The sequence below is a fragment of the Diabrotica undecimpunctata genome, chromosome 3, assembly GCF_040954645.1.
Source record: "Diabrotica undecimpunctata isolate CICGRU chromosome 3, icDiaUnde3, whole genome shotgun sequence".
NCBI classification, from domain to species: domain Eukaryota; kingdom Metazoa; phylum Arthropoda; class Insecta; order Coleoptera; family Chrysomelidae; genus Diabrotica; species Diabrotica undecimpunctata.
This window is the reverse complement of record NC_092805.1, coordinates 141319577-141343435: the sequence shown is the minus strand read 5'-3', so window position 1 is coordinate 141343435 and position 23859 is coordinate 141319577. Positions and strand designations below refer to the sequence as shown.

Below are 23859 nucleotides of genomic sequence, written 5' to 3'. Positions count from 1 at the left end.
CATTCTGTCAAGGCTTCCAACATTTTTTGTTGATTTACGGTGTCGAATGCCTTTTCATAGTCGACAAATATTAAAGCTAGTGGTTTATTATATTCAGTGCATTTTTCTATAAGATTTTTTATTACCAGTAGGTGATCGTTTGTTCCATAGCCTTTTCTAAAACCCGCCTGCTCTATGGGCTGATAAAATTCCAATTTATTTTCTAGTCGTTTCGTAATTATTTTTATAAATAGTTTATAAATATGTGAAAGTAGACTTATGGGCCTGTAATTCCTGAGGTCGGTAGCATCCCCTTTTTTATGAAGTATGATAATTTCTGCGTTATACCACTGGGTTGGTGTTATTGCTTCCTGCAAACATTTAGTGAATAGTTTGGCAAGGACCTGCCATAATCTTTTTCCAGCCATTTTCAAGGCATCTGCCACTATTTCATCGCCTCCGAGGGACTTATTGTTTTTCATTTCTTGCACTGACCTTTGAACCTCATTGGGTGTTACGTCCGGTAAAATTTCAGATCCCTGATTGATTATCTTTGGTACATTGCTGTTCTTTGTATAGTTGTCTATAACAATATCTCTCAATATCTACTACACACTACTACAATATCTCTCTTGTAAAATTGCTTTCCGTCTGTTCTAGTTTTTTTAACTTAATCTATTTTTTATTATTTATTTGATTAATTTTTAACTTAGTTAAACTTAGAAGTTAATCTTTTATTTAGATCAACAAGTGTCTTTTGTCTAACTCCATAATATAATTTAAATTAAGACTTCCTCTTGTCAGTCCATATCGTGTAATTTTTATGGTGATGACTTGGCATTTTGCCTTGTTTCAAATTAAAATAATGCTACATACTAAAGTAATCGTTAGTATGTAATTTTCGATTATTAAGAAAATAATTCCATGATCATTAAATTTGCTGTTCAATACTTTATTAAAAATTCATACATGATGTCTAGTATTGCTTTACGATGTTTCTTTACATAAAATATTCATGAACAATGCTCTATTCTGATGGTGTGCAATAAAAGTTTTTAGTTAAAGTAGTTGATAAGTTATGCTTATTTACGTGTCTGTATATTAAAGCTTAAGTAGAGTTTCTTGAACCATACTATATTTAATAAAAAATTAGTATTTTTTGGGTTAGGTTCAATAAGTAATATTAAATTTGGAACTAGATTTTATTGTGCCATTGAAATCAATGTTTCGGTAGGGCATTTGTCAAGATTTTAAAATGTAGAAGATTGAGATTGAGACTTTATGTCATACATTTCTGAGATTAATTCAGGTTTTCCACGTTGACTAAACCTTTTAGAGCATTTCATAATGTTTTGCTTGCAAGTAATTATCACAAAATGAACGTGAAAATAAATTCAAACTTTCTTAAACTCAAGTTGGTTTTCCCAGAAAAAGCAAGCAATTTAATTAACCCAGTCTGAGAGACTTGCACAACCCTTAAAATGACATTCGGGTGTTACAATTCATTGGAGCGAGGTGTATTGATTCGTGTTATGAGGAACTACTCCACCGTGTTCCAATGCTGCAGGCCATCCCTTTCCCCCTTAGCACTCTGATGCGCGATTTATGCTCAATATGAGCCAAATGCTTTTCTTGTGGAAGTCCTGGGCACAAGAACTCCAACACGATATGGCTAGCGTGAGTCGCTCTTTTCCTGCTTTCTCTAGTGACGTTTTATCAGTTCGGCGACTCGGTGCCCGAGGATGTGGGCCCTTCGTTTCCAGGTTTTAGGATTTTATTATTGTTTTTTTGGATGGCTGTCACCTTTTGTTAGTATTTTTAAATTTTTTTGGTGGAAGCGTTTATTTATTTACTTATTTATTTATTTTTGAAGGTTGTCTTGAAAATAAACATAAATTATTAAAATTTCCAGTGTTGCGTGCTAGGGCTTCTTCTGTTGGTTTGGATCAAAACTTCTTCTTCCAAAACAGCAGGATTTGCTGTTTTGGTCTTTTGTGCTTCCATCGATGAAACGTATCATATCTTATTATCTCTCACAGGATCTGGCTTGGGTGATTCTCTAATTCTGCAAACCTAATTCTGGCTTTTATCCCCTGCTCGGGCACCAGTTAAGTGGTGTCATTAAAGTACCGTAATTAGCATAGGTAGCAATTAAGGATCTTCTAGTACCTGCTAGGGGACGAATTAAGGGGCCGACCATTCAAACGATGTTTACTGCTCAATGGCAAAGCCACCACAATGTGACAAAAGATTTATGCCATTCTATAGCATTATGTTAAGAAAAATACGCAATATTTGTATTTTATCTACATCTGTACACGTCTTTCGCACTCATTTACAAAATTACTCATCCATTCTCAAGTCAATATGCCATCCGATTCATATCGAATGCGTTACTTTCATTATTTGTCACTCTATTGATCTATTTTTTCTTTATTATCCGATAATAGCATCATGCTTAAACTTGAAATCACAACATTCTTCTCTATAGAAGAGATGTTTATATCTTGGTTGATTTTTTTACATCCTTATCTGGATTTTTTTCATTTTAATGTTTTTCAGAGCAAGTTTTCCATCACTAGTTCCCTGAAAAAAGATAGAATAACTAGAAAATAAAACTTGAATGAATACGTGTTAAATTAGATAGCAAAGTGAAGCAACTGAAGATTTTCTGCCTTTGTAACAACTGAAACTGCAGCCTTGAAGCTGGGGGATAATAACAAGCTGCAACCCTTGCAGAAGACTGTTTCATAGTCGTGACAGCAAAAAGAAGAAGATTGCATGGGCATCTAATTTAAGGGTTGGAATACATGCTACACACAGACATGTGTATACTTTGCGGTCGATAGAACACAGTAACTGAAATACAGGCATTGTCTGTTTATCATGGAATGACAGGAATACAGTGGCCATCCTGCTGGCCAGATAGAAATTGTATTAAAACACTTTGGGCTGAAAAGTCGACGCAGTAACAAAGATCCCACCTTAAAAATTAGACAGTTTGGCTAATGCTAACTTTCTATTAAAAAGCCTTCTAAATAGAGTAACAGTACAACGATGAGCCAGAAGAGAACTCGTTATTGGAATTTACAAGTAATTGAATTGTCTGCAGTAAAACTGTTTGTATTGAATTTTGGTTTATTTTTGATTGCCAACTTTTCGTGAAATTAGATTATTTTGAAAAGGAACATGCTGATAAAGATCATATCATGACATCCTGTAAGTCTAGGTAATTTTATTTTATAAAATTTTATGTTTTAAGAGGATCTAAAGTTATGTGCCACAATTATAAAAATAGTTAGTCATAGAAAAGACCAATTAAAAATTAAATAATTTCTCTTTGCAATTATTTGCCTATCAACGTCTTAAAACACAGTATAAGAACAATAATCTTTTATCAACCTTTAACTGCAAATCCCACTTTCTCCTTACTTAATAGTAAACAAACTCATTAAGTACATATTATTGGCCAATACATAGTTTGCACACCTGCGGTTGTAATTATTATCAATAGTAAATATTTTGGATGGGTTTTATTGTAATTAAACGATTCCTAATGAGCAGGTAATTGACGTTGTCCGAAATCTGCTTCGTTAATTTCAGTGAGTTTCATAATAATATAATATCGTCTTTCTATGGTCTACTTACTTGCTAATTGTTTAATTTATTTTTGATTCTTTAGAAATTTTATTAGTACAAGAGAATATTTAAAAAACCTGAAGAAATATGAAATATAACTATGTAGGTATGAAAGATGAAGATAACAAATAGTATTTATGTACCTATGTACCATGAATGGCTGGTTCTCTTGGTGTTCTTATACTCTTGGAATTCCATAACAAATTATAATAGATTGTCCAAATTTCTCACCGAGAATTTTTTTGGTGCCAAATATGGAACATCATGCAACAATGTAATATTAAAGTCAAACTATTTTGAAGCTACAGTATACACTATACAGTATGAAACTGCAAATAACAGTTTCTTTCTTTATTAATACACAACGGTATTGTGCATTTTGTGCACACTATATATGTTTTCCCTGTACAGCCTGGAAATTTGCATCATGACCTAGTGCTGTCATCCCAATGGGGAAAATGATCAAGCCCATCTTTACGGATGTCTTCTTGGGGTATTTCCTTAGTGGGTCCCCTTTTTCGTTTGTTCTCGTACATCTGCTGAATGCTACTACTTGACGGTCTTCCTACTCTGTTCTGTTTAATTGTTTTCCCGGCTTTGCATAGAGCATCGGCTGTTGCTAGTTTGGTATCCAAAAGAGGTAAATCAAATTTCTTCGCTCTTTTGGCTAATAACCAACAGTTCATGGCTCATGTCAATGAAATGAAAAAATATTCGTAAATAATATTTCTTTGACCTGATTTTTATACGATAAAATCCTAACATGGAATCAAGGAGATCTACACCTCCCATGTAGTTGTTCTAGATTAGGACAAGGTATCATTTTATGTATACTTTCTTGTTTGAAAAATCTTCTTTTTTCTCCCTTTGGTTCACTTCCAGCATATGTTGACATTGGAGTAACGATTTTATTATCAAACCAGGACACTACAATGACATCCACATTGTCTATATTGGCTATTTTCTCTACCATATAACCTCTGCCGCGCTTCTTCATTTGTTTCTCATCTGGCATCACAACTCCAGGAACACGATTAAGTCTTACTGTTCCCAAAGGTAAAATCCCCTCTTTGGTCAGATATATCGTAAGAGGTATGCTGGTGAACCAATTGTCAAAAAACAACTTATAATGTTGATGTTTTGGTATCGAATCTGCTAATTTGACAACCAAGTTGCTGCTCATACTAAGATTTGGTGCTCCTAGAGGTACAATATTACTCTGGGAACCAGCAAACAAATTAAAGTCATAGCTGAATCCCGAAATCCCACTCAGCATAAAGTTTTTGAAGCCGCACTTATGTGGTTTTTTTGGGTTATACTGCTTTAGCTGGCTTCGTGCTTTTGTTGGTATAATCTGTTCGTCTACAGCTAGAAATTATTCTTTCGGAACCATGAGTTGTCGTTCTTTGATTCGGCTCAGAACAGGTCTAATTTTGAATAATCTGTCATGCCCAGGCTGATCATTTTCAATCATGTCGTCATTGTTATTGAAATGCAAGAAACGTTTTATTTCTTCGAATCTGTTACAGCTCATCACATCGCTAACTGTTCGGTGGCCAATATTCGTATTAAAATATTGTGTCTTATTGATGGAAGTTGAATTATCGACATGTAAATAGTAATTCCTATAAATTGTTCTATTTCATATTTTTTTATATTAGCTGGTTTATCTGGACGTTGTTGAACTGAGTATAAATTTGATTGGTCTGTGATATGCTTGAGTTTCTAATTGTAAAATCGAAGAAGGTAAATTTTCAGACCCAGTAAATTTTGTATCATTTTCTGATCTTCTCAAATTTCCTTTCACCCAATTATGAGATTTCTTCCTTTTATATCATAGTCTTTCAGACAAAGGGGTATCATCATCTGAGGATGTGGCAGAAATGACAGTTTCCTTGACATTGCTTGGTAAATTTTCACGCTCCTTATTGTCACTATCTTGACACAATATCATCTCATTTGTGCCGTATTCATCGGAGAGATCTGATTCTTCACTATTAGTACTATTTGGAATTCTAACTGCATTCATTATACCATAAAAGGGTTTCGCATCCATATCTACAAAAACAATCAATGAGTCCATAACTTCATAGTGTGACATATATAGCACAAACCCGTTTTGCGGTTTTCGAGAGACTTTCAACATTCTTAATTTTTAGTACTTACCTCAGCAGATATCTAATATCGCAATACAATAAATTTAAATTTTTTTCGCCGCTCAAAGTTTAACTTTGAGCACTGCTTCACGTGGTTCAGAAAATTTCAACAAGAATGAACTTGAAACTGCGCACGGCTGCCTATCTCGCCGTCAGAACTATGCCGCATATCTCGCGTACCCTATTAGTACGTGTCAGATATGGGCTGCTGTAAAGGGTTAACAGTGCTGTTAACGTGGTCTAAAGCTAAAATAGAATGCAGGATTTATCTATTTTCGGTCTGAATGTAAAAAAATTCAAAACTTAGGTTTCATCCCCGACTACAAAAATATTAATTCAGATATCGGCCTAATCTTAAGATGGAAATTTGGTCTAACATTCTTAGATCCAGATATAGCGTAGGAATGTTTTGCCTTCGATTTCATATATATATATATATATATATATATATATATATATATATATATATATATATATATATATATATATATATATATATATATATTAGGGATTCTACAGTATTCACTGCCTTCCCTCGCTCAACCGTTTCCATCTCTCTCTGTTGTTCCATTCTCCATCGTTCAGTCCTCTCTTACTCATGGCGTCGTCTACTTCGTTCCTCCAGGATTTTCGGGGTCGTCCTCTTTTCCTCCTTCCTATGGGGCTCCATTCGGTTATTTTCTTTATCCATCTGCTGTCGCTAGTTCTTCTTACATGTCCATACCACTTTAGTCTTTTTTGTTCTATATATGTTAGTATGTCTGTTTCTATTGATGTTCTTTGCTTTATTTCGTCATTACTTCTCCTATCCATTCTTGTTACTCTGCAGCATCTTCGCAGGCATTCCATCTCTGTTGCTACTATCTTACTGCTGGTTTTCTTGTTTATGATCCAATTTTCAGCCCCATATGTCATAATACTTCGCACTAATGTTTTATAAATCTGCGTTTTTGTCTTCATATTTAGGTGTCTATCCCACCATACTGAGTTAAGTTGTCGGATTGCTGTTCTTGTTTGTCCTAATCTTTGTGTAATTTCTTCCTCTGTTGTTGCCTTTTTCGTGATTATAAACCCCAGGTATTTGAATTTATCCTTTCCTTTGATTGTTACGTTGTCATCAATCTGTAGATCTTCTATGTCTTCTTCACTTGTAGATAGGTACTCTGTTTTCGCGAGGTTAATATCTAGGCCAGCCTTGGTATATTCTTCTTGTAGTTTTTTCATCATGTAGCTGAGGTCGTCTTGGTCTTGTGCAATCACTACTTGATCGTCTGCAAAACTTAATGTATATAGGTATTCGTTCCGTACCGGTACTCCCATGCCTTCGCATTTTCTTTTCCATGTAGTCAAGGCTTTCTCTAAGTATATTTTGAATAGGGTTGGAGATGTGGAACAACCCTGCAGGAGCCCTTTTGTTGTGGTGAAGTCTCCTATGATTCTTGTTCCCATTTTAATGGACACTTTATTTTCTTTATACAGAGCTTTTGTAGCTTCTATGAGTTCCGTCTGTATTTCTAATTTGTACATTGCCTCCCATAGTTCTGACCTTGGTACAGAGTCATACGCCTTTCTCAGGTCCACAAATGCCAAGTGTATATCTCTATTTTTTGCTTTTTTCTTTTCCAACAGTTGTTCCAGTGTGTATATGTGGTCTATGCATGATCTTCCTGCCGTGAAGCCTGCCTGATCCTCTCCGATTTTGCCTTTTATCGCTTGCTCTATCTTTTCTCGTAGTATCTTCCCATATAATCTTCCTATTGATGATATTACGCTTATTCCTCTGTAGTTTTCGCATCGTTTTCTATCTCCTTTCTTAAATATAGATGTCATATATGCCGCCGTCCATTCCTTTGGGAGCTGTTCTCCATTTATGGCTTTCTGAAATATCCATTGTATCATCCGGTGTAATTTTTTTGATCCGTATTTTATAAGCTCAGGTGAGATGCCTCCAGGTCCCGGTGCTTTCTTATTTTTGATTGCTTTTATGGCCGTTCTCATTTCCCTATCTGTTATTTCTATTTCTTGTTGTGGGAATCTGCTTCGTCTTCGCCTGTTTTCTTTTCCAATGAATTGTGGTCTTTGTTCTGTTAATAGTCCCTTGTAGTAGTCCTTCCATTCTTTGTCCTGTATATTTCCCAATTTAATTTTTTCTTTTGAGTTTTGTTTCAATCCTCTCAGTACTTTCCATGACTCCGAAGTTCTTGTACCTCCTATATATGTTTCAATATTTAAGCAGATTCTTTCCCATTCTTCATTCTTTTGTTGTGTTATTTGTTTTTTCACTTCTCTATCTTTTTCTCTATATTCTTTATAAACTTCATCGTTGTTTGTATTCAGCCATTTTCTGTATAGTTGCTTTTTTTCTTGAATTATTCTTTTTGTTGGTTCATTTATTTCATAATAGTGCTGTTTATTTGTTATATGTTCTTTTTCCCCAAGGGCTTCGAATGCTGCTTCGATTTCAACATTCTTCAAATTAAAAAAAGGCAAATTTGAGAAATATTTATTAATATTAATTAGTATTATATTATTAGTATTAATATGTATCTGAGTACCTGCTTTATGAAGACAACATTCTCTATTTTCGCTGAGCCTGGCTATTCATTATTATTCATTGTGTACCTACTAAAGGCATTTTTAAACTATATTTTCTAAGAAATACCTGGCCGGAGCGAATTTACTTGTGACCCTTTTCTGTAGGGAATTAAAATCTGACCGCCGGAACAAACTAGTATATGCCCTTTTATTATTTTATTTAGAGTATATAGTACCTCTTACTTTCCCGTGGGGACTGGGTATAAAAAAGCTTGAATAGTCAGGGTATACATGTGGGGAGAATAGAAAACATACTATTACTGTAGAAAAATTTATATGGTAGAATATATTGAACTCGAAATTTAAAAAACTTATTTTACAGTTTTAATAAGAATAAAGTTTTCCTGAGAAACATTATTATCTAAATTAAAATCCGTTTTTTATTGGATAGGATATTGCTTAAGTATTATTTTACTTTATTATTTACAAGCAATAAAAACCAAGTACTATCGAATTTGAAGAGTTTAAAATAAACTGTTGTGAAAATAACATACGCAATTAGTTTTGTTTAGATTCAAGATAATCTCAAACAATGAAGCTTTTCGTCACACTAATGTGGCGTATTACGTATGCATACTTAATAATCCACCGGCTGACAAATTACTGTTACAACTCCCAACGTTTCCGACGTCAGATTTGCGACGTTTTGCCCACCTCGTTCATACGACATCGCATAGTCTTGGTAGTCTAATAATATTGATTCAGTTTATTTGGTAGAAAAAGATGGCTGTCGGCCAAGTATGTACAATTTCAAATAGATAAAATAACTTCACTAGCATTTATAGTTCGCTCATGAAACATCATTATTAATTTGTCGAAAACAACTTCCGAAAAATAATAAAAAAAACATTTACGTTTAATACGGACGATCAGAAACTATTTGTTATAGACAAAATATATTTTAATAGTATATATTTTCTTAATGTATCTGTCGTATATATCCGGCTTTCTTAGATTATTTGCCTAGAAATCTTTCTATTGTCATATACTTTTGGAATTCTATTAGCTTACAAGTTGGGATGTGTTTGAAATGTACTAACGTATTCCAGAAACTGAAAATAACATGCACATATTATTAACAGGTGCGTTTTTTTTTCTCCGAGGACCCTTTTTCATTATTATCTCCAGTGCGTTGTAAGACATAGAAGGTTGTCACCAACGTCTGCAAAACCCGATTTCTCCAAACATTCTGTGATTTGCCAGACCTTAACTCCATAAGTTGCGATGCTTTCGACTATGGTCTTGTAGATTCTCATTGTTGTATCTTGTATTTGTGTGTTCTACAGCAAACGATTTAGGTGTTTTGCCACCTGCTTACCTTGTCCAATTCGTTTATTAATTTCAGCCTCACTAGAGCTTTCTTTATTAATTGTAACTCCAAGGTACTTGTATGACTTAATATTATTAATTCCACAGTAGTCTAGCACTAGATTAATTCGATCCGCTTTTCCAACAATATTCGGTTTTTTCTATATTAATCGTCAAACCCCAAGCCATATGCTTTTCATCTAATTGATCATATATGTTATATCATCCTCAGCTAATATAACTTGGTCGTCAGCAAAATGCAAAGTAAACATTTCTCATTGTTGCAGTTTCGCAACTGTATATAAACGTGGATAAACTATTAAGAGACTTTTTGCATGATTTTCCCCCAAGATTTCACGTAATAAACAGACGCTATCGAACAATAAACGCCTGTTAATACATTGTTGCAAACAAAAGACTGTTCTTCATACAATGTTGTTAACAAAGAAGCACAGAAAAATTAACATAAAAAGAGTGACTACAAATTGGATTCAGATGGCGCAAAATCGGACTAAGCGGAAAAGCATGCGAGAAGCCTATGTTCAGCAGTGAACGTTAGAGGCTAGTTGATGATGATGATGACAGAAAAATTAGTGAATTTACCGCCAAAATTAGTTCTGATAAGGTTAAATTTAAATGTTCCAAATAAAAATTAAATGGCTCTCGATTCGCGTCACAATATTCAATGGGTTCATGAATGAACGTATTTAAATAAAACAGCAACAAAATGCATATACCAGTAAACGGTACTTGATATAGCAGCAAATAGTTTTTTTAGGTCTTCTTCGACCTACAGGAGCCACAAAAGTATTGTTGATGGCAGAGCGGGCCTCCACCGTTCACTAAGACACAACTGTCTTATTTGGCCGATGGAACGACTCTATTGGTGACTGCAAAAACAGCGGTTAGTTCAAGAAATATTTTTTACCAGTTGACGTTACGTGTGGACGATAATTTCTAAAGCGATCGCCAATTTCAACGAAATCCACTGATTTTTCTGTGCTTCTTTGTTAACAACAATTTATGAAAGGACACGTTTTTGTTTGCAACAATGTATTACCAACCGTTTATTGTTCGTTAGCGTCTGCGTTTTTGTACGCGAAATATTGGCTAATTATACGGGGAGAATCAAAACTATCAAAAAGTTTCATAATATTTTAACAATGTTTATTTACAGTTACGAAACTAATCGAATTTTTAACAGTTTGAATATTTATCACTACAACCATTCTTCTTCATTGCAAACCACAATTTCTTTATCGCAAAATCTACGAATACCATATGTGTTTCTAAGTTTCTGGCTGTTCTTTTTGCTAAAAACTGTTTTACGCAAAACATAGTGTCAGTACAAGAACTTCCTGTATGGAAACCACTTTGCTCCTCACCATCCGTAACTTGTTTCTCTATTCTTTCTTTTATAAACTTGCTGTAAAGTCTAGAAACAGAGTTTGTTACACTTAATAGTTGAAGCACTTTGCTTTGTCACCTTTTTTATGAATGTTTAATATGAATGCTGTTTTCCATTCTGTCGGCAGTTCTTCGCCTCCTAAAAATCAATTAAACACAAAAGTGAGTAGTTGTAGTAGCGAGTCCAGTCCACGCTTTAAAAGTTAAATGTGGAGACCTGTAGGTCCAGAAGGTCGCCCATTTTTTATTATCATTAGGATTTTCTTCACTTCAATTGGTGTTATTGAGTTTTCTTCTATGAAAGATGTCTCTGACTGGAAAGACTGGTCAAAAAAAAAATTGTGGATAGTCTTCGTTCAATAGATTTTGATAATAATCCTTATAATCTTTTAGCGGTATTAGGCTAATATGAAATATTTCCTTTGTACCCTTTCTTAGTGATTTTATGGTTTTCCATTGTTTGCTTGCTCTGATAAAGCATGTGTTTTGGTGTATTTATGTACACTTATTGTCCCATATTTCAGTTTTTGTCTTTAACCATGTTATGTGCCCGTTTTTTCTCTGCTACCTTTAATATCTTCGCTCCACCATGCATTTGTGTCCCTTTGATCCTGAGTTTGTTCTCCCAAGGCTTCTACTCATACTCCCAAGTCATTCTACTATATTTTCATACGTATTTAAGACAGACTAATACGTCACATGATAAAGCTTTAAGTTTAATTTTATTCTGTTGAGGATTCCTCGTTTCTGAAAAATTTCTGGATAATGTGGATCTACTATATTCTCAGAATATGTTGCGAAGAGGAAAAAGGTTTGTGCCTTTACCATATAATGGGTGTTCCACATTCTGTCCCTCTGTAAACTTCATACATATGTAGCCGGAAAGTCTGTCTGAACACGGGAATGTAGTCGATTATTGATTTTTGCTGCATTGTACGCAGGGTCAATGTATATTTGTGAAGAATGTCTTTATGTTTTTACAATCCATTCAGTATTTTTATGAGCTATCTCCATTCTCATTTACATCCTTCTCTCCATACGGCCTGACAACGGCATCATTTGTTCTAGATCCTGTATGTCCGTTAAAGTCTCTTAACACAATTTTTTTTCTGTTGCTGATATCTAAAGGTTTACTTAGTTTTGTATTGTGGTCATCTTTAGCGGCAACCATGTCATTGTTGGATGGCTCATATCACTATCTTGTAACCTTTTACTATTAGTTCTTTAATGCGTTCATTTACAGCATCGCAGTCTTTGATACATCTAATTATCTTCTTTTTAATGAGTATATAAACGCTTTTGCTCTGTGATCCTTATTTACACCACTGTATAGATGTATATACTCATCTATCTTCTCACTTCCTCTGCCTTTCTTTTTCGTTTCAGTCACAACTGTTACGTCGATTTGCAAGCGTCTTAGCTCAATCTATAAGCTGCTTCTCTTCAGTACCTAGTGTTTTAATATTTCAGATGCCAAAATTTATAACCCTTTTTCGTTTGACAAGTCGTCTTCTGTTAAGTCCATACGGGTATTTACTAGTAGTTTTAACGTATAACCAGAGATGGAAGCTCCAAGGAAACAGAACAAGAGGAAAGCCTGGTAAAAGATAGATAGACGACGTAGAGAGGGATCTTAAAACCATGAACATCAGGCGGTGTCGAAGGAAAGTATCCGACAGGGCAGAATGGAAGAACATTGTTGAGCAGGCCAAGACTCACAAAGGGTTGTAGCGCCATTAGAAGAAGAAGAAGATATGGTCTCTCATTATTTTTAAGATACTTTCATTCGTTGTCCGTCTGTCCATGAGGTCTTTGGCATTCTTAGAAATATGCACCTTTCGAAGGCTTTCAGTCGTCCTATATAGGGCATCCACTGATAAGGTCTAGTTTGTAAGGAGAAGAATTTCATCAAGGTTGATTTTATCTAGCAGGCCAAGTTATTGAAACTTATACAAGAATTTGTGACAAAATATGACCACCCTGACAAACGAATACAACGCAACATAAAATGTAAATGAACTGTATCATGAAACTGTGCTATCAATAATTCTATGACGACTGACGCATGTTATTTACAAAGAATATAAATATAGTTAATTTTTGAATAGTATTGTCTTGGCGCTGTAAACTTATTTAATTTTTCTCTTCTTAATCCTTGATTATTAAATATATTAAGTAAAGTACAAATACTTAGTCAACAAGAAAAAGAAAATATAATTAAATGACTATAAAATAATACAACATACCTTTTGTTTTAACTTTTCAAAACTTTCTAAACAATCAAACACCTGCTGATAAGGGCGTGAAGCAGGTAAAAAACTCGGGGTTTTCCGTGTAACAAGTAAACAAAGCAATTAAAAAAACATTCCTTTATGTAAATATTTGTATTTAAATTCAAATTTTATTTATAGAAAATTTTTAAGAAAATATTACAAGCATATTATACGAGAGTAATATTATGGAATTATTATTATTATTAATGGTAAAATTTTCGTTTAAACTTATGAGTGCGCCTATGTTGATTGTTAAAATGTCAACAGTACAGTAGCATCCAATAATTTATATATTAGTATATTAGGTTTGAAATAAATAGTAGATATAAAACACTTGGCCAGCGAAAATTTCGATGCATTCTACTGAATATATCTAAAAACATACTTTTTGATACTCTGGCAGCTGGAACTATTTTCGATCCTTTAAATTAAACATTGTTTCTGTAATTTTTGACTATCTGTTGCTATTTTTGCGTGTTTATATAATCTTGTTTGGGAATTCTATATGCATATAATATATTTTATGTATTTTAATAATGCTTAGTTCTCTATCGGTTCCCCCCATTTGTCACTCTTTGATTCGTTGTCACTACGTATTTTTGTTTATAGCTTATTTAATGATATTCTTCTTGATTCTTTATCAGTGGCGGCTAGTGATAATTATGTTAAGGGAAGCGCTGATCTCAGAATACAAAAAATGTATAGTTTAAACCAATTACCAATAGCTTATTTTCTTACAATCCTTCCGTTTTTATTGGAGACTAACCTTTCCATTACCTTTTCGTTAGATTGAGAAATTTCTCCAACTAAGTTTTTTTCTTAGAAACGTCTTGATCAATTTTAAAATAGAGAAACATCGTTCACTAGATCCATTAGTAATGTTGATACGTTTCTCTTTGAAATAACTTTGCGCCAGATAGATGATTTCTAAAAGCAAATCGATCCTTAATTTGAAATATAATATTGTCACAGATTATACCGTAAATAATACTTTCGGTAGTCTGAACTTAAGACTAATTATTAGTCTCATGAGTACTTAACTCTTAAATTGTTTTTAAGGATAATTTGCAATAGAATTGGATATAAATGCGACGAAACTATGGGAAAAACAATTTTGTTTTAGGCACGGATTGAGAATTAAAGAATTAGTCTGCTATGTAGAATTTGAACGAGCATTTGATAGGGTCCAACACGATAGGCTTTTTGAGTATCTAGAGGTTCGGCAGACATCATAGAAATTTAATGTTTGTAATAATCTTGGACAAAAAAGCCTCTATTCTAGTAGACGATATAGAAGACCGAAGAAGTTTTCATTAAAACATGAGTTAGACCAGGTTATCTCTTGTTATACTTTAGACATAATAAAAGCTAGCAGATATTCGATACTGCAGTTCATATTTAAAAGAAAGCTATAAGGAAAGAGTTAAAGTAGAATACATTCGGTCTGCGTGGTGCCGTTTTGGTGTTATTTGACTTTTTTGGAAATAGAGCCGATTTTGGACACTTGATAAATTCAAAATATCTGAAAAACAGATAAAGCTAAAAACTTGAGTATGCCACCTGTGTTTAGTAGACGAAAGAAACTTAATTTTCCATATATGCGCAAAGCACTACAGTTCATGGCATTAGTGCCAGGAATTTTTAAATTTGAAGTAATTAGCAATTTACTTATTATGACAGATTGCATCAAAATGTTCAAGTGCTCTTTTCTGGTTTTTAGAAACGGTCAAAGGTCATTTTATGGTCTTTACCTGCCAAGGATTGCAGTTATGCCGGTGATCAGTTTGCATATCTCTGCAGGTCTATTTTAAAATCCAGCTTTTCTTGCGGTGATGAGTTTGTACTATCTACCGGGGCGTTTATGCTAATTGGTGATGAGATTACGTGTACCCAATAATTTACAGATACACATGATCAATGTTTGTTTATAACGCTTAACAATTACAACTGTTTAAAAAAAACGAATACTGGTCCAGTATATTTCTTTATATTATTTTTATTGTTTCAGGGATTTAAGAGATGATCTCGAGATTTCAGATGAGAGTGATGAGGAACACAAAAATGGATTACCTTCATCTAATCCAATAGGAAGGTAAGTCTAATTATTGAGGAGATATGACTATTATTATATAATATCTTACTAATAAATTTATTTAACATTTTCACAATCATCCCTTAAATAATCAATGGTTAGACTAGTTATCGTGGACTAGTTTTTATCTGTGTTTCTCTTGTGTTTTAAGTTTTAATCATCATCATCGTTATAATTCTTCGTGGGTACTCGCTGTTTACTATTGTCTTTCATTCTTCTTGGTCCTCTCCCACTGTCTCACTCCCAGATTCTCCCTGAATAGATCCTTCCACCTTTTTTACACGGTCCGTCCTACAGATCTTCTTCCATCTGGTCTTTCCCAAAACAAATCTTATTTGTCATCGTTCTTGTTTCGAAACGACCATGTATTTTATTTTATCTTAATATCCTTAAATTTTAACGTTGACTATAATATGCTACTGCATCTACGTCATTTGTAAAGGCGAAAACGATATTTGTTCCTTAAGCAGCTATGTTAGGTTTGATTTTCGAATAACTTTTTTACATGGCATATTCTAATGCCAGGTTAAACAAAAATGGACACAGCGGATCTTCCTGTATCAATCCAGAATTTACGCAGAAAGTATTTGGTGTTTTCCCTCCTATTCTAACTTGGTGTAAAGGAGTTAGTTACACACATTCGCGTTACCGCAGCTACATGGTTTAAGTTTTAATGCTAAGGAAAGTTGTTCATTTCCATTTCTTTCTTTTTTTTTGTAATATTATTTTTTCAATTCTTGACATTTACCTTCTTTTCGACCTTCTACAAGTATCTGAAGTGATTTTAAATAGTGTATTTCCTTAAATTTCCTAATATTGTTAAAGCACCTCATCTGAAGCATTCTCCTAGATTTGAATCTGCCTTTTTTGTATTTGAATATTATAGTCTGTTTATTTATCCTGAATTACTGCCTGCAAATCTCGTCTTCTCAAAGTCTCCACTGTGCGATTAGAATATTATATATTCATATCTGATGTTGTGTTCTGCGAATTGCAATTATAGTACTGTTATTATGTATATCCACGCCGAAGGATGGATTTAGGTATATTTCAAAAATATCTAAACTCAAAATCGATGAGTGGAGTACATTGGGTAAAATCAGCAAATAATAAATTATCTACAGGTTAATTTACTGTTGTTTGATCTTTATCTTCCTTACTTTTGTTCCACTTCCTCTTCCCAAGTTACTTTTATACTATTTTTCAATTGAATATGGCAACTTCTACAACACTTCTTATTTTTTGTCCATGCTATTTACGTCCAGTATTGCCAAGACTGTTCATTTCGGAGGCTTCGACTTTTTTCCTTAATTTCTTACCATTCCGCTGATTTCTATCTTATCAAAATTAATCTTTTCCGTGCCATATATTGGAACTAAAAATCGACTTATATATAAAATTCTGGTTTTTTTTATTTTTGAATCGATAAATTATTTCATTTCCATTCCTTCTGAAGTAAAATATTTTTTATGATACAAAATCCCCTCCAATAAATTAGTCGAGGCAAATGTATCTCAGAAAAACACTTTTCCTTGAAAATTACAATTCAACTTTCTATCCCGAACGGTACCCATTCGCCAGGGTATCACAGATCCACCCCCTATTACGGTATTACCTATCAGAGGCGGGTACTATCCAATCGGAGGCGGGTACTACCTGTTACTTATACTGCATCCCGGTCTTCCAGAACTAGTTTTACTCGTGTCTTACACTTGTTAATTACGTACTATCGATCGTACTAGTTTGTGTTTGTGAATTTGTTTTTTTATTGTGAAAATATGGGTTTACTGCATTCTCCTGAGATTGAATGTGCGAATAAGAAAGCGGTGTTGCACAGAATTTTTGGAAGATCTTTTTCTAAGAATCCTATCCGGTAAGCGAAAAAATCTGTTCTTATATAATTGATTATTTAAATGTTACAAGTTTTTACCCGTTTGTTGTTATCGAAAATATTACATTATGATTATTACACTTTAGAGATATCTCATGGTTTTTCTTCTTCCGAGGGGTTTCTTGTTATTTTTTACGAATCATACTAATATACGTTATATACGAAATAATGTTATAAACATTTGTTTATAACATTATTTCAAAAGTTTTTAAATCATTCGATTTTTTGGGCTACTATTTTAACGTCAATAGGCATTTCCTTTTTAAAACTAATCAGATTTTTCACCATCCATCAACCATACCATACAACTGTTTCGGTGAAGTTGAATATCATTTGTTTTTTCCTAGTTTTTACAAATTAGCTAATGTTTTTACCCACCACTTCGCGCTTTATGCTTGTGTCATTTTGTTTTGAATTATTTTTCGATTTTTCTTTATATGTATTTTTCTTATTAAAATTTTTTTTCAAACTATATTCTTGTGGCATGTTTTTTAATAGATATTTTTTACCAATTAAAATTTTTTGGTTTATTCCCATTTACATTTTTTAATTTTCAGCAAAAATTAATTAATCTAATTATTCTCATTGTTTTCTGTTAATTTTTTTATTATATCCATTATTATCTAATGTATTATTTGTGTCTTTATTTTGTTAGCTTACTTATAATTTCAAAAAGTGCCTCCTTTTCATTTATTCTTATTATTACTCTTCAACTTTTGGTATACCGGGCTGTGGTATTATGAAGTTTAATATATAATACGGGCTCTTACTATTTCGCCTCTAAAAAGTAGTTATAAAAGTATATTATATTCGAAATATCGTATTTATATATAGATTAGAAGATTAAACCACAATTAATTGTATGAGAATTGCATTTTTCATTTGATTTGTCATTTCGATTTCCAATCCGGATGTATGTTACCCAAAAACAATTTGACAGTTGACTTACTTGGTCCCGATCTTATGAACAATTAGCCATATGTCAAATTCTGATTTTTTGTGCTTATGTAGTTACTTGTAGATAAGATGTCTCTGAGCTTCTATTAACTCATTAATGTTGGTATATTCTTATTGCTAACTTCTTCTTTCATTATTGGTAACCGGAGCCTGCTACATTCTATTGATGAGTTTGTCAACAATACAAATACAACAATACAGTACAACTCTTCATTTAGATGTAAGATGAGTGCCGCTTCTTTGATTTTTCTCTTTTTGTTGCGTATTTCTTTCATAACTATTGATGCATATATCGATTATACTCTGTGCTCGTTGTTCTAGATATATATTATGTGAGATCTGTTTTTAATGTATGATTCATGCTCATTTGTCCTAAAAGGGTGGTCTTGAAGTTTCTCTCATATAAAAATTGTTGCATTCGTAAGGTACAGGATACACCTCAGTGCTTTCAATTTATGTTCGTTACTCGTTACTATCCAATACCCTAAGTATCTAATAACAAACCGAGAAGACCGAGAAGTATATATAGTTACTTCGGTATTTTGTTTACATGGTAGGCGACATTATCTGTTATTAATTTGTCTCGTTACTTTTGACTCTTTCAGCAAATTTTCTTTAACCGAATGATCTCATCGCACACTCAGCAGAAACAATTTATATTAGGCCGATAAAATTTGTTTATTTAGATTACTCCTGACGTGTCCTGACTAGCTAGGGTGACATATTTTAAAAAATATCGGTACGATATTACTGTCGGCTTCACAATACAAGAAGATTATTTTTATGATTAGAGAGCGGCTAAAAAATATTTTATTTTTACATTGTAATTATGACCTCTGAGCACGTGTCAAATGTGTTTTTTTAATGAATATTTTAATTCGGTATATATGTTTATGGTATTGTTTGTAATTCGCATAAGTCCAGTTTTTCAAAATTTATTACATATTTTTTGCATCTCATAGAGTCTTTATGCATATACCCGAACTACTATACTCGCTAAAACCACACTCAGTCCTAACTGCAAGACGCAAGAGTCTCGCAGGCTTAGTCTTGTTCTTGCTTAAATCTTGCACGGTCAGTCTTAGTCTTGGTCTTGCTAAAATTAGGCTGTCTTGGTCTTGCAAAAACGCAAGAACAAGACCAAGACCGATTTTGGACTTCACTAATAATATTTATTTTCGTAAAACGTAATTAATTCTCGAAGGGAAGGTATTTTTGTATGTATCGCGGACCGATGCAAATTGTGACTGATTGATTAACTCAAATATTATCGGCCTGGTCTCTTGTGATGTCATTGCTTACAATATAATGTTTCGTTTCCCATACAAGAAAAATGTAATGTCTGCAAGATTAAAGAAGAAATAAATATATTTTTGTACTAAGTATAATTAAGTATTACCAATAATATAATTATTCGTAATTAGCTTGTCGCTACAGAACTGTACAATCTGGTACAGTATAGATCACTCTTGTTCTGTTTTCATTTATCCCCCAGCACATTTAGGTTTATTTCCTTTATGCCCATCTCAGTCTGTTCTGTTCAGAGTTAGATTAATACAGTTTACTGGGTTTTAAGGGATATTTTGAAGTATATTTTTCTGGGTTTGGTTATTTCAACTTTTTAAGAACTTTTGTACTCCAATTTTGTTGTTACATTAGTTTTTGTCTATTTTTTGGATTTTTATTATCACCTCTACCCTCTTTTCTTTTCTGGCTTCCTTTCTACTTTCAAACGCTTTTTTTTCATTTAGAACCTCCATATTCCCTCCAAAATTTATGTCATTTCATGATTTAGATACTCATGTAATTTCAGATATTTAGATATTTCCACAAATATCTGTAATCATCCCATTTCTGTGCTTATCATGAATCTTCCAAAAAAAAATCTGCTCTAGGAGTTTATATTCCAAATTTTTAGTGTTTTTCTTTGTTTCCAGTTCTAGATGTTTGACAGTTTCTGATAACCTTTATACAGGCCTCCCTGACCATCCATCTGTAAGTGAAGCTGCTCATTATTTTCTCGATTGTGGTACGACCGAGTATTGGTTACATTATCAAAGTTTCTATATTTCTTAATCGAGTCTATGTCGGCTTCATTCTTTCTACATCCCATCTCTTATCTTGCTGGTGTTTTTTGTATTTATATTTATGTATTTGTATTTTCATTTTTACGATTCTTATGAGATCAATAAAATGTATCACTTCCGTTGACCGGTCACTATGGAACTTCCATTGTTACAGCCTAATCTTCAAAATCTGTAGCATGAAATTTCTGTTTTGAGTTTTGGCAACAAATGTGAGGCATCTGAAATTGCCTAAAAACTGAACCGAATTTAAACTTTCACATTACGAATGATCTAAAACATCGTGGAACGATCTTCGTGGAAGCATTTCTTGTAACGTGCGATCGTTTGTAACGTAAAAGTTTAAATTCAGCTTTTTTAGGCATATTTGAAATGCCTCATATTTAGTGTTGCCCAAAATCGGTCTTGGTCTTGCAGTCTTGGTCTTGTTCTTGCGTTTTCGCAAGACCAAGACCGCCTAATTTTAGCAAGACCAAGACTGACCGTGCAAGATTTACGCAAGAACAAGGCTAAGCCTGCGAGACTCTTGCGTCTTGCAGTTAGGACGGAGTGTCGTTTTAGCGAGTATTGTAGTTCGGGTATATGCGTAAAGACTCTATGAGACGCAAAAAAATATGTAATAAAAATTTGAAAAACTGGACTTATGCGCATTACAAACAATACCATAAACATACATACCGAATCAAAATATTCATTAAAAAAACACATTTGACACGTGCTCCGAGGTCTTAATTACAATGTAAAAATAAAATACTTAATACATTCTTTTCCAGCATACGACTTCTTCGCTCTGAAATTAATTGTCCAGATTTTGAGAATAGCCGCCCTCTAATCATAAAATAATCTTGCATTGCTACGCCGACAGTAATATAGTATCGTATCGAATTTTTTTAAAAATATGCCACCTTAGCTAATAAAAAATATAACACTTATTATTACGGACACCCACTTAATAATTGGAGGAATCTAAATAAACAAATCTTATCGGCCTAAGACTAAACATTGTTTCTGCTGAGTGTGCGATGAGATCATTCGGTTAAACCAAATTTGCTGAAAGAGCGCGACTAATATTCAAAAGTTAATTAATAACAGATAATGTCGCTTATCATGTAAACAAAATACCGAAATATTTAGAACGAAGTAACGATATATGATTCTCGGTTTGTTATTAGATACTTAGGAAATTGAATAGTAACGGACATTTATAGTAGTAGTTACTTTTTCGACATCACTAAACTTCACTTGGACAAGTTTACAATTTGACATGGGGGACAAAGATTCAAATAGTTTTAGTCGGAGTAGTGAGCGTTGGAATTATAGATCTTAAAGACCTAAAAGCAAATTTGAAGAGTTTTTCAAAATAATTCATGCATCCCAAATTGCTTTGTTTAAATTGTGCCTACATAGAAAGGTTAAAATGAAAATGAAAAACAGAAACACTTCAGGTTTAAGGAAGCATCTAATATCTTTTCACAAAAAAGAATTTCAAATATTTCTTCCTGAAAATCCAAAATTCTGGTTCCTAAAAAAATGTTCCTACTACTTTATGTTGGTAAATTACTGTATTTATTAAGTAAATATCTCCTTAATTTAAAATAACTTCTTTTGATTATCATTGCTTTCTTATCTATTCTTTATTTTTTCAAGTTAGTTTTTTATATAAAAGTAGAGCTAAGATTGTTAATAACATTTATGTTGCTTTAATAAGTGGATTATAGTTTGTTATCTTATCACCTAAAGAATATGTGCCCTTGATACCTGTATGTTAATTTTTGCCACGTACCAATCTTTTTTAAGATTTCCATTTCATATATGGTGCAGGTCCATCAATATCTTTCTAGACAGAAAATATTCTTTAAAATACAGTCAAGTTTATGTCATCAATTTGGTTTTTGTGTGTTTGAACCATGTTTGATTAACTTTCGTGGGGTATGGTAGATAGCTGGGTAGTTAGAGCATAGGCACGGATCGCTTAGATCCTGGCTTCAAACTCCCGTTTAATAAATAGCAATAGTCTAATGGGTAACTGCAAGACTCTTGCTGCAAGACCAAGACCAAGACTGGGAGTGCAATACCAAGACCAAGACCAGGTGTATTGGCGCAAGACCAAGACTGTCTAAGTCTCGTCTTGTTCTTGCGTTTGGGCAACACTACTCATATTTGTTGCCAAAACTCAAAAAATTTCATCTGCAAAACCCATAAATTTCATGTTATATGTTTTGCAGATTACGCTCTAACAATGGAATTTCCAAAGCGGTCAATGGAGGCGATAAATTTTATTGATCTCATGAAAATCGTAACAAATGGCAAACATTTCGCGACGTTTATTTATTTAACAGAATTATAGAAACTGACTTCATACGGCAAAATTTCATACGAAAGCTGCGCTCTTCACCTCGAAAACGCATTTTGATTTTTGTCGATAGAACACTCTGATCAAAAGATACCGAATTTTTACCGTCGAGCTGATACAAATTTCATTGATCATTGATTTTGCGCGCGTAACCGACATTTAAAATCGCCGGTCGCGTCAAGTACTGTTTCTGAGAGAACAGTTCATTCTACACAAAAAGTACTAAAAATCTCAGGTATTTTGAAACATTTTTTTCTACGGCGTACAGAGTCTTGATAAATAGTTTGTTTTCGCTTTTTTATTCCTACGAGGGGGCTATTCTCATCAAAATTTAGATCGGTTTTAGAGATCAAATCACTGACGACTGGACTATTTAAAGAAAAATGATTTCTGATTCGTAGAAAAAAAATTTAGCGAGCACCGGGTGAATCTTTCTAATGAGCTTTGACTGTCCCAAATTAACTTTAGCTAGATATTCCGTACCATTCGCAAATATTTTCAGCCACATAACTATTAGAAATATGTGCATACAGAAAAGACTCGAGTATTTTACATTAAATATAAATTTAATGGACCGTACAACTTACTGAGCACTGAAGTAGACATTTAGAAATAGGGAATGTAGTCTCTAACCTTATTTTAGTAGGTTCATTAAACGAAATTTGTCCTCGAGTCACGTTTGCCTTGTACGCTCAGTACTTCAAAAATTAATTTCACGACAAATTTGCCAAAATAATTTTCGCTATATGAGAATTAGTTTCTGAGTGGAACCACTTACACGAACTTTATATTTACGTTTATAAAAAAATAGATTGCTTGTTATGAAATGTATGAAATACTTTTATTGGTCTTGATTTTTAAATACATGTCACAGTATACGTGCAAAAAGGTTTATTGAATTGAATTCATTTTTAAAAAAATTAATTTTTTACATACATAATTATTTACTATCTTAAACGGGATGAGTCCATGTCTGTTTTACTTCGGTTTTGGGCCTCAACTAATGTTGCCGGGCCACCTTTTCCTCGGACGTCCTATTGACCTTTTTTCGATTAACGATCTGCATCCCTTTCAATGTAATTAATTCCTAGCTGAGCACTTACAAAGCGTTCTTTATAGCTACGG

At 33.3% G+C, this 23859-nt stretch overlaps 1 protein-coding gene across 10 annotated transcripts in view; it reads left to right on the top strand.

Annotated features, from left to right (window-relative positions):
• The window catches only part of lilli (AF4/FMR2 family member lilliputian), an 829533-nt gene that overhangs the window by 779875 nt on the left and 25799 nt on the right, over window positions 1-23859 (top strand). For all 10 annotated transcript variants that reach the window (XM_072527035.1, XM_072527032.1, XM_072527036.1 and 7 more), the window contains one exon: window positions 15366-15449. In XM_072527035.1, coding sequence (XP_072383136.1) covers window positions 15366-15449 — 84 coding nt within the window. The remainder of the gene's footprint in view (window positions 1-15365; window positions 15450-23859) is intronic.